Here is an 11,688-nt window from a genome sequence, read left to right as displayed (position 1 = left end):
AAAAAAGAGCTTTAAAAGTATTATATAGGCTAACATTTTGTCACACCAGGGGCGTAGCCATCATTTCAGAAGTGACAGAAATGTCAAATACAATAATTTTATGTATGTATGTATTATTATTATTATTATTTTTTTTTACAAGGAATTCTTTTCTTAACTCTTACTTTGAATTTGCTATAAGAAATCAAATACACTTCTGGACAATAATCAATCATTTGTAATCTATAATTTTTTCCTAGTGGCAATTTTATGATTGTTTTATATACTACAAACAATTATTTCAATTTTCTGCACAGAATAAGGTAGAAAATATACTTTATAGTTTTTGTACTGTAATAAATGATATGTCAATTAATTAGCACTGCATCATTCATAAATTTTATTTATTGTGCTTATTGTCTTAACGTTTCATCAGTTCATTTTGCTTTTTATTCAGATTAGCTGCAGATATAGGCTGGCACGTCTAAATTCTATGAGCGCGAGATCACTTCTCTTTCAGTGCGAAAACTTCATCTAATTTTCATACAATAAAATGCTATAGTATTTAACTTTTCCTCTCCATCGGCGAATGATGATCCTGAAAGAAAACGCGCCCAATGTCTTTTTGCTATAGCAACGAACGCTACTTTCATGCATCTGATTATCAGATAAACCTCGCTCTCTTATTTCAAGGTTGCTGTTAATGCTGTGGTTATTTTAACAGATTCCTTCGTACATTCGGTTTAACAACATTGTTAAAACACATTTATCATTCAATTGAACTGTGCGTATGCTTTAGACACTTACATTTTTGCTCCGTCCATGCAATAAATGCGCAGCCTTCGACTGCTCAGGTAATGTCGTCGGTATGACCGAAAGCCATTGAAAAACTACAGAAAAGCAAAACTACTTCACTTTAGCATTACTGGCCACGAGTACGAAGAAGAGATCACACATCAGCTGCTCAAAAAATGTGTCGGTAGTGAGACGAACTGAGCGCGAGCGCAATCCTGTGACCGTCACAGGCGGTAAATAGTGCAGCACGTGAAGGAGAGATGCGAGGCACGAACACTGTTCAAGGTCTCCATTAATTCGTGCTTGTAGTAATTTAATGTATATATTTTGAAAGCATTGAATTGCTATAGAAATCGCGATTCATTCGATTCTTAGCGTTTTAAATCGATTACTGTTCGAAATCGGCGATTCACGATTCAAAAATCCATGTTTCAAGATTGATGCATTATATCGTCAGGGTTTGTAATCGATGCATCGAGAAAACGAGTGAATCGTTACACCCCTACTTTAATGTCTTTGTCTCTTTATTTAACCTTTCTCTAATAGTGGGTAGAAAAAATATATGCTGTCAACATAATACTACATAATACAAATTTTCCTAAGAATATTTTAATCATTTGTATTTTATTTACAGTGACAATATAAAAAAACTAATTATTTAATTATTAATTTATAATACGTCTTATTGTTTGCATTGATATTTCTCTCACGCAATGTAAATGCTTCTTTGCTCATAATTATACAGTAGTCTGTATCTCTAAAAAAGTTGGTCCTTCAAAAAGGGGTCACATTTGGGGGTCCTTGGCGTTAAAAGGTTTGAAAGCCTCTGGTTTAACCAACCAATATAGAAATTACAAGGTTGCATCCTTCTAATTTTAAACAAAAAAATTGGGAAATAGGGAAACATTGGTTGCATATTTGACAATTATCCATTCATGCAAAAATGCTTTTATTTGTAGGGAGTAGGTGTGTTTGGTACCTGGAGATGAAATGACTGGTTATGCACCCTAAATCTGATGTGTTTCAGTTCAGTGTGGCTTTCTGCTCATGCAGATTCGACAAATTTGGTGTGTATTGCTGACATGCGTCTGGTTTAAGGTGCAAGTGTTAATATAATTGAGGTTTTGACGGGTTTAACACCATGAGAATGTTCTGAATTAGATTTTTTAAAATGAGTTAATACAATGCATGTAGTCATTCCCTATCCAACCATAAGAGATCTTGATGGGAAACTGGGCGTTTCTGGACATTTGCATTCAACTTCAAAAGTGCTTTGTCAGATAAAGCCTAAAATTTGGCATACTTGTACACCTGGTATAGTTTATAGAGGTACACAAAGCATCACGCAGAAAGAATCTCAAGTACACAAATGCACCCAGGTGCCTTACAAGATCCTGCAAGGTTTGAACAGTGTGATCATTGTTCAACCAAATCATGGGAATCCACAGTTGTGTTTGCCAAAGGTTTGTGGTTCAGAAGTGCTGTAATGGGATCTAACCTGAATCAAATACTCTACGGGATGAAAGGGTTGGAGACATTCTGCAATTATTATTTTTCACTAACTGAGGAGTATTTGTTTTGTTTCTATTTTATTTTCATTTTTATTTTATATTCTTGCTTTTGTTTTACTCGTTTAATCTTTATTTTTTGTTATTTAGTTTAATTTTGTTCTATTTGCTTCATTTTTATTTTGTGTTGTTTATTTTACTTTTAATCTATTTTATTTTTTGTTTTGTTATTTAGTTTGTTTTTAATTTTATTGTTTCATATTTATGTTATTGTTTTGTTTGTTTTATTTTACTTTTTAATTTTTATTTGTTTATTAATTTTGTTTTTATTTTATGTTTTATTTTCATTTAATAGTTTTGTTTTACTTTTTTTATTAAATCAAACCAAAATATTTTGCTTTATTTGGGAAAACTAACCTGTGGAGTTGTTTTTTGCCTCAAAGACAAAAAGAAAGACAATTCCGACTTTATTTCATATATTTATGACTTTATTTCTCAGCACGACTTAATATCTTGCAATTACAGATTTATTTCTCATAATTGATACTTTATATCAAATATTGTGAATAATTCATATTTTAAGCTTTATCTCACAATTTGTTTTTACTGTGAGGCAGAAATGGGCTTCACTATTAAGCTGAATTTTTTATATAATAGACCATTGAGTTAAATGTTTGTTACTATCGCTAACCAAACCAATTTAAGTCATTTACAAGCTGTGGTTTCTGTCGTAGTCTCAGTCACCATCTGCTCTTATTAAACCGCTTGCGCTTTCGAGGATTAAATGAGAAAAAAAAAAAGACTCAAACTACACTTCCAGCCCCCATCAAAGCTCATCTGAAGCTAACGCTCACATGTCTCTCCTTTTCTCCCGCTTGCTCCCTGCGTTGTTTCCTTGGTGACGCAGGATGATGAAGACAATCACTCGGTTGCACAAGGCCATGATGGTGCTGGAATACTTCACGAGCCACTCGTGGGTGTGGAACACAGACAATGTCACCATGCTCATGAACCAGATGGGATCTGAGGACAAGAAGGTGTGTGTGTTTGTATTAATACACTCACAGTCTGCCATTGGCACAGTTAAATGAATCTCATGTCGCTTAAAACGTGTCAGTACGCTATTTGAAAATCAGAGGTTTTGTGTGTTGTCAATGAAACATTCATTCAAGCAGCTCATAGCTCTGACTTTTATTAATGCTTTAACTCAATGAATGTCTTAAACATTTTTTTCTTGTTCAGGTATTTAATATTGATGTCAGACAGTTACACTGGGCAGAATACATGGAGAATTACTGCATGGGCACGAAGAAGTATGTTCTCAATGAAGAGTTGTCAGGACTCCCAGCGGCACGCAAACACTTGAACAAGTATGTATTGAAGTTCTCTAGGTTACCTTCGGGATAACTATTATTCTAGAGGGATGATCACACTGATGATAGTTTCTGCACTGCTCAACTCTGTCACATTCCCATGTGGGACAGAGGCATGAATGACTTTTGGTCGCTGCAAATAAATTGTCAAATTTATCATGCTGCATAAAAATGCGGAATGGAAATTCAAGATGCGCATACAATTTCCACAATGTTCATACATGCCTGCTTGAGGTGGATACATTTATTCACTTGTTTTATAGTTTGAAGAAAACACATTTTATAAATAAATTCCTAGATGTGCAAAATCATGTGACTTTTCCTCACTTTTGGGCGGTTTAACACTAGGTTTTTTAATGTGTGCGTGACTAACAATGCATCATATACAGTGTTGGGTGTAACACGTTCTTAAAACTGCATTTATTTGAGTAAAAATACAGTAAAAATAGTAATATTATGAAATATTATTACAATTTAAAAGAACTTTTCCATTTAAAAATATTTGAAACTGTAATTTATTCCTGTGATGGTAAAGCTGAGTTTTCAGCAGCCATTTCTCCAGGCTTCAGTTTCACATGATCCTTCAGAAGATATTCTAATATGCTGATTTGCTGCTAAATTATTACTATTATTGGTTGTTATTATTATCAATGTTAAAAACATTGTTTTTGCTGCTTCATATTTTTGTGGAAACAGTAATACCTTTTTTTCAGGCTGCTTTGATAATTAGAAAGTTCAAAAGAACAGCATTATTTGGAATAGAAATCTTTTGTAATGTCTTACAAAATGTCTTTACTGTAACTTTTGATCAATTTAGGCTACGTTTACACTAGTGCGTTTTCGTTTTTAAATGCATAACTTTTGCTACGGTTACGCCTGTCGTTTACACTACCCCGGCGTTTTCAACCCTCGAAAATGGAGAGTTTCGAAAACGCTGCAGACCCCGATTTAGTTTGAAGTTGTTGCATTTCAGTGTAAATGGACCAAAACAGAGACTTTTGAAAACGATGGCATGGCTGCCCACATTCGCTCTGTGTATCCTTGACGACCGTGTAAACAGTGACATCATGCACATTGTTGTACCTGCATGAATGGTCATGTGACCTGCATTTTCGGTTGTGTAGTGCAGATGGAGTACATTTCTGAAACGCAGTGAAAACGCAAGTGTAGACGAGGATCGTTTTCATTTAAAAACGAAAACGCACTAGTGTAAACAGGTCTTTAATGTGTCTTTGCTGAATAAAAGTATTAATTGCTTTCTTTCTTTCCTTTTAATCTTACCTTAAACTTTTAAATGGTAGTGTGTCATGGTTTCCACAAAAACATTAAGCAGCAAAAATGATTTCGGAATGGTCATGTGACACTGAAGACTTTTTCTTTTTGTCAATTTTTCTTTGTTTTCTTTTCCTGTAGGCTGCGGAACATTCGCTACACTTTCAACACCATCTTGGTAGTCTTAATCTGGCGCATTTTCATCGCCCGTTCGCAGATGGCCAGAAACATCTGGTACTTCGTCGTCAGCTTGTGCTTCAAGTTCCTCTCCTATTTCAGAGCCTCCAGCACCATGAGATACTGAATCCACCCCAACTGTCCTTTCCCACCCCTCTTTCCCACCGGCTATGCACACACTTCTGCTTTGCGACACTCCAGAATCTGAGGGTCAAGCATACGGGGCGTAGTATCCGCAATCCTCCCCTCCTGCGCAAGTGCGCCCTCAACATCACAGGGTGCAAGTGCACTCATCTGCTATGTAGAAAGCATGAATTTTCAGGGCTTGAGGTCTAAGAAGCTCTCTGCCGAGCGTGTTTGAGCACTTACTGTACCTGTTCCGCCTCCTGAATGCAAACAGGTTGTGGGCGACTCTTGATTATTATGGGTTACATACCTGCTCATACTTGTTGGCGGCATTGGCCCCTTTCCAACTGTAATCAATGAAGCACAAGAAGAAAAAAATGAGAGATGGCTTTGTCTCTAAATTCAAAAATTACATTCATCATGTGCCCCATGTCTTTGTTAGATTCATGTCTTTTGCCTTACTTTTTTCCGATACTCTCACCATCTTTGAGTTGAAAGTGATTGACGTGTCACCAAAAAATAAGCGTCTGGAGTGTCTGATTCCTGGCCTTATGTTTGTCTTCACAATGTCGTCTTCAGTCAATACCAAAATGTCATCTTGAAATACATTTTTATGTACTACTTAACGTTAGGTTGGGTTTTTGTGAAAGCATACCAAATGCTTTTAGTCAATAATTCCTCTGATATTAATAAACTTGTTCGTTTTCCTCAGAAATGCTAGCAAACGCAAGCATCAGTTTGTTCACCTGCTTAAACCTTTTAAGAATTATTAGGCTTATTAATAAACATGAGTAGACGGGTTTGCGTCGACATTTCGTAAAGCCATTGACGTTATACGAACAATTTACAGATTCGTTCCGCTCGTGATTAAAGCACGATAATTGTTTCTTGCCATACCTTATTAGTGTTCAGGTAATGGGCTTTTATACATAAAACATGTTATCTTTTGTGTAAAGCTGTCTGAGAAAACCAAATATGTCGGCTTATATGTAGGCTAATTTAATGTCTTTATGTTCTTTAGCGCTCTGAGTCCAATATATCAGAGGAGGGTGATGGATCTATTTAACTGGACTGTGTTTTTCTTTCTTTTTTTCACTCAAATTGTTCTGTGAACTGTCTGAATGTTGAAGTAATGTGAAAGAGCTAATGGATATGTGTTTTCTAAATCATTCTGTTTAGATAAAGCACTGAAATGTAACCTTGTCTGCTACTAAGTATTTTCCATGTTTGAAATAAATAGGAACGAAAGTGATTGTTTATGACGCAAAATGACAAGTGAAATGAAGAGATGTAAATGCACCATATAGGCTACTTTTATGGTCACACATGCTTCGATCACAATGTCAAGTTATGTTTGTCATACAAGCCGATGTCTTCAAGCCGAAATATCATACCAGGAAACGCTAGTTGATGGATATTGTTACTAACTGTGTGGAATATAGATTAACTATTCTGTCTTTTCTATTAATGAACTGATTAAAAAAAAATAAAATAAATCCCTGCCTTCATGTTAGCAATTCTACGAGGATCCATATTTTTATGTGAGAGTTTGAGTGGAATAGTGATTTTTGAAAACGAGTTCTGTGTATTCAGGGTCTCATTAAGAGTATTTTGCTTTACCCCAAAATAGGGTAAAATAAAACAAAAATATATAGTATTTTTTCCTATAATAGTCAAATAGTTTTCTTTGTGATGGGTAAAATAGGCTTTATTGGGTTTCTTGTGTGTTAGGTCACCTCATGTTTTATTTCCCACAGCATTTTATAACGATAATATACATTTTTCTTCCTTAAGATCAAGCTTAAGTCAGGCCTTGATGGGACAAATGTAGATTTTTTTCCTTTCTTTATTTTGTATGCCTTATTTATATGTACTTTGTTAAATATCCTGTAACAATCAAGAAATAAGTGAACTATTCCCTACAATGTTAAGCTGTCTGGTTTCTAGGAGAATTGTAATTGCCACATTAAAATGTCAGTGGAGGGTTAAAAATCAATGGGTGCCTTTCGTTTGTAAACCAAAATAAATTAAGAATAAACTGTGAACTTATTTTTCAGTTTAATGAGTCATAATTGGCTATGACAGTTTTATAGAACTTAAGCGCATATCTTAAAACTTGCTGCACTAGGTAGTAAAATATTGTTATAAGCAATACAGAATCTGTCAGGTTTTTAATGAGAAATCTGTAAAACATTTACCCTCACATTTGTGTGAAAATAAGCCAGTAAATTGCTTGCCTCATCCAGATCTACCACAATTCAATACTGCCATCTGCTGTTCATGTTTCAACAAGCAATTTAATGTTAAACTTAAATGTTTGCTTTTAAACATTTGATTTTCAAAAGTTGAAAAGTCAGACAAAAATGTCAAGAAATCATATTTATTTGGAAGGAATATAATGCCCAGCTAGGTCCACATATTCAGAATGTTGTCATTGTCGTTTTAAAGCATCTTTGTAATTCCATTCGATGTAGTGGCACACAAATTACACAAAAAAGGTATAAATTAAAGCTCCTCTCATTGAATTAAGAGGAAAAGAAGGCACTTTGATGCTACAAATAGAGACAAAATTACAACACTGATCAATGTTCAGTTTCAATGGGAGCGATCAGTCCGCATTTCCTTCACCAGAAGTGTTCCTCTCATCCACACACACGGATTTATTCCTGTAATATAAAACAGATAAATTTGAGTCTTTAAAAATCTCTATTAAATATACATGCAGTACTATATATATATGAATATATATATGAGAGAGAGAGAGAGAGAGAGAGAGAGAGAGAGAGAGAGAGAGAGAGAAATATATTTTATATATATATATAAAATTTCATAGTGCCCATCTGATTCATGCTGCAGACTAAAATACCTATTTTACCAGCAAGCTGCAATCTGACTGGGTGGCTAGATTACGGTTCTAAAAAGCACAGTCTTCTATGCAAACGTCATTGTTTTCATGCCAAACTTCTTTTTATTGAAAGAATGATTATCAGTTCCACACACAGATATATAGAAATTTTACACTTATTTAAGAGAGAGAGAGAAATATATTTTATATATATATATAAAATTTCATAGTGCCCATCTGATTCATGCTGCAGACTAAAATACCTAGAGCTTTGTTTTACCAGCAAGCTGCAATCTGACTGGGTGGCTAGATTACGGTTCTAAAAAGCACAGTCTTCTATGCAAACGTCATTGTTTTCATGCCAAACTTCTTTAGCTGTGTGTAACACATCAGCTAGACATATGCAAGGAATATTTGTGAAGAAACTGTCTCACTTGAGAGGCTGGCAGTGCAGGCCTGTAGCACAGGGGCAGTGCTCCCGTGGCCCCTCCTCATCCCACAGTAACAGATCCATCAGCTGATTGGGGTGACTGTGGCAACCCTGGCCTTCCTGTGGCTTGGGGCGGCACACGGGGAAGAGCAGGGCTGGAGAGAAAAAAAAATAAACAAAGAAATATTAAAAAGAGGAGGGTGGGAGAGAGACTACAGAGAGAGGTACAGCAGAAAGGAAGGAGATTAGGATGAGATGGACTCCAGACCACAGGAAATGTAGCGAGATATCAAAACCACAGTTTTTATCTTGCGAATGATTAATGCATATCTGGGAACGGTAAGAAAACTGAGGAACGTTGTGAACCGAGTGAGCAAGGAGTGTGATTCTAAATTCAAGGAAACAATTATTTAGTACTTTGGGAAATCTGACTGGGAGGCCCAGTGAAACTGGATATTTTTCAGATGTTTTACTGCATAACCAACTGCGTATTGATATCTAATATTGTTGTTTATACACACACTTCTATGTCCTAAGGGCTGATTTTTTATTAAAACTAACATTTTTTTTCTTTTGGTTATATGAAGGTTAAAACGTTCACGTATGCCTTTACTTATTTTAGCTACTTTTAAAATGCATTTTATTTATAGGATTAGTTTTATCATTGTCTCAGACTTTAAATCTTAAAACACGGAAATCCATCATAAAATTATGAATGATTACAAATGTAAAACTATGATAATCTAAACAGATTAGAGAACCTTTGTGAAAGACGCAGCAGTGTTGAGGACTGCAGTCGCTCTGGTACTGGCAGATGGTTCCAGACTGTCCTTTAGTTCTGTTCTGAGCGCAAACACCCCACACACACAGCTGATCTCCACAACACTCCACGTCCTTTGTGCACTCCTGTGAATTCAAGACATGGGACACATTTGGAGGTGATGATCTCATACAGGCAGAAGCTGCCGTCCCCACAGTCCTCATCAATCATGCACTCCTGAATGAACAAGAATGAATCTGACATTATATATTACAGAAACACTGTTATTACAGTTACAGTTGAGCAAACATCCCAAGGACCCCTATTAATACAATAAACTCTGCAGGTTCAGGATACGACATCATAACTCCATGAAATGACTGTGATAAATTCCCAAAAGACAACTTCAGTTTCCTGAAAGTGGCAGGCAGTACTAGAGTGCATCGTTCGGTCACCATTCACTTTCGCTATATGGAAAAGAGCAGCATGGACATTATGCTAAATTACTTTAATTGGGTTACACAAAAGAAAGTCAGTCATAGTGGTTTGGAATGACATGAGGGTGAGTACATGATGATAGTGTTTTCCTTTTTTCTATCTTGGGGGAACTTTTTCTTTAAGCAACCTACAGCATTGTCTCTTAACTATAGTTTGGAGACAATGCTGTAGGTTGCTCAAACAAAAAATATACTGTATTAGTAAGCTTTGTTTTGGACTTTAGGTCAGGAAATTCCAACGAAATGTTTCGCCTCCCAGACAGAAATTCAGTTGGGGACTAAAAGAAACGCCCACCTACCATTAACTGAAAACCACATTTTTGTTGTCTGGAACATCCTCCTCATTATGAGTGGATGTAATTATGTATTATCAAAGTCATTTGTGTGCTTGTACTTTGTTAGAGACACTGGAACTCGATATGATGGAAATTTTGTGACAACCTTATAGCCTAAGGAAAAGGTGGGAAATAAGACGTAATATGTTGAACATTTCCACTATGCTGAAAATATTTACAAACAAAGTGGATGAAGAATAGAGAATAGTCTCAAACTGGCCTGTGGTGCAACATAGACAAACAGGAGTCATTTTTTAATGCCTGATGACGTCATCATCAGTGTCATAATTAATTCCACATTTACAGAAGTGGAGGTGCAGGAATCTATCTCAGTACTTGAATCCTGTGAGAGCTGTAACAGCGACCAACCACTTAGCAGTCAACATCAGAGCCAAGCTGTACCCTTCCCCCCAGAGTTACGGCGTCTGGAGTCTAGACTAATGTGAGTGAGTCACATGAAAAAAACCTTCAATTTCTCACGGACAAAAACAACTTTCTTAAAGAACAGGAAGTTCAGGTTCAAGTTCTACTGGAAGACAAAATAAAAAATCAAAATTTGTAGAAAACACATGAAGACACGATCACAAAATTATAATTAACTCAATTAGGGCTGGATGATATCGCCAAAATTTATATCACGATATATTTCTTAATTTCGGTCGATACGATATAATTCCGATATCGATATGAACACTATTTAAAAAAGCCTCGTAAAAACTGCCAAGAACGCCCACAACAGATGTCTGTGCATACAAACTTATGAAAAATTAATTTGCCAAGTCTACGACACCTCAGATAGAACCATATATTTTAGAAAAGAAAAAAAAAACAGCACAAATAAATTAATGCTCACCTTTTATTTGTATTTAGCCTTCATTCAAACAAGAAATGTGAAATCACTGTCAAATAATCGTCTCAGACTCCCCTAATTAATATTAATATCTTTAACTTCAAACTATAGGCTAACATACACTACCAGTCAAAAGTTTTTAAACAGTAAGATTTTCAATGTTTTTAAAGTCTCTTCTGCTCACCAAGCCTGCATTTATTTGGTCCAAAATACAGCAAAAACAGTAACATTTTGAAATATGTTTACTATTTAAAACAGGGGTGGGGAACGTTGATCCTGGAGGGCCACTCTCCTGCAGAGTTTAGTTCCAACCCTGAAAAACCCTAGAAAAAAAAAACCTAAATGCATCCCGAAGACCTTGATTAGCTGGTTCAGCTGTTTTTGATTAGGGTTGGAGCTAAACTCTGCAGGGAGACCGGCCCTCCAGGATCAATGTTCCCCACCCCTGATTTAAAATAACTTTTCTATTTGAAAATATTTTAAAATGCAATTTATTACAGAAGAACAGCATTTATCTGAAATAGAAATCTTTTGTAACATTATAAATGTCTTTATAATCACTTTTGATCAATTTAAAGAATCCTTGCTGAATAAAAGTATTAATTTCTATAATTTCTTTCCAAAAGAAAAAAAAAAGAAATCATACTGACTCCAAGCTTTTGAATGGTATAGTGTATAATGTTACAAAAGCTTTTTATTTCAGATAAATGCTGATCTTTGGATCTTTCTATTCATCAAAGA

General features: G+C 35.4%; 2 protein-coding genes across 3 annotated transcripts in view; one reads left to right on the top strand and one right to left on the bottom strand.

Moving 5' to 3' along the window:
- LOC107701069 (fatty acyl-CoA reductase 1) overlaps positions 1–6,482 on the top strand; it is a 23,701-nt gene extending 17,219 nt beyond the window's left edge. For both annotated transcript variants that reach the window (XM_016502997.1, XM_016503007.1), the window contains 3 exons: positions 3,190–3,319; positions 3,525–3,652; positions 5,069–6,482. In XM_016502997.1, the coding sequence (XP_016358483.1) occupies positions 3,190–3,319; positions 3,525–3,652; positions 5,069–5,231 (421 nt within the window). In that variant the 3' untranslated portion in view covers positions 5,232–6,482. The remainder of the gene's footprint in view (positions 1–3,189; positions 3,320–3,524; positions 3,653–5,068) is intronic.
- A 1,112-nt stretch (positions 6,483–7,594) lies between these two features.
- LOC107701271 (dickkopf-related protein 3-like) overlaps positions 7,595–11,688 on the bottom strand; it is a 9,724-nt gene continuing 5,630 nt past the window's right edge. The window contains 4 exon segments of the mRNA XM_016503242.1: positions 7,595–7,896; positions 8,510–8,660; positions 9,267–9,424; positions 9,426–9,502. Coding sequence (XP_016358728.1) covers positions 7,839–7,896; positions 8,510–8,660; positions 9,267–9,424; positions 9,426–9,502 — 444 coding nt within the window. The 3' untranslated portion in view covers positions 7,595–7,838.

This window comes from Sinocyclocheilus anshuiensis, unplaced genomic scaffold (genome assembly GCF_001515605.1).
Source record: "Sinocyclocheilus anshuiensis isolate Anshui unplaced genomic scaffold, SAMN03320099.WGS_v1.1 scaffold1423, whole genome shotgun sequence".
NCBI lineage: Eukaryota > Metazoa > Chordata > Actinopteri > Cypriniformes > Cyprinidae > Sinocyclocheilus > Sinocyclocheilus anshuiensis.
This window is presented reverse-complemented; position numbering and strand designations above follow the sequence as displayed.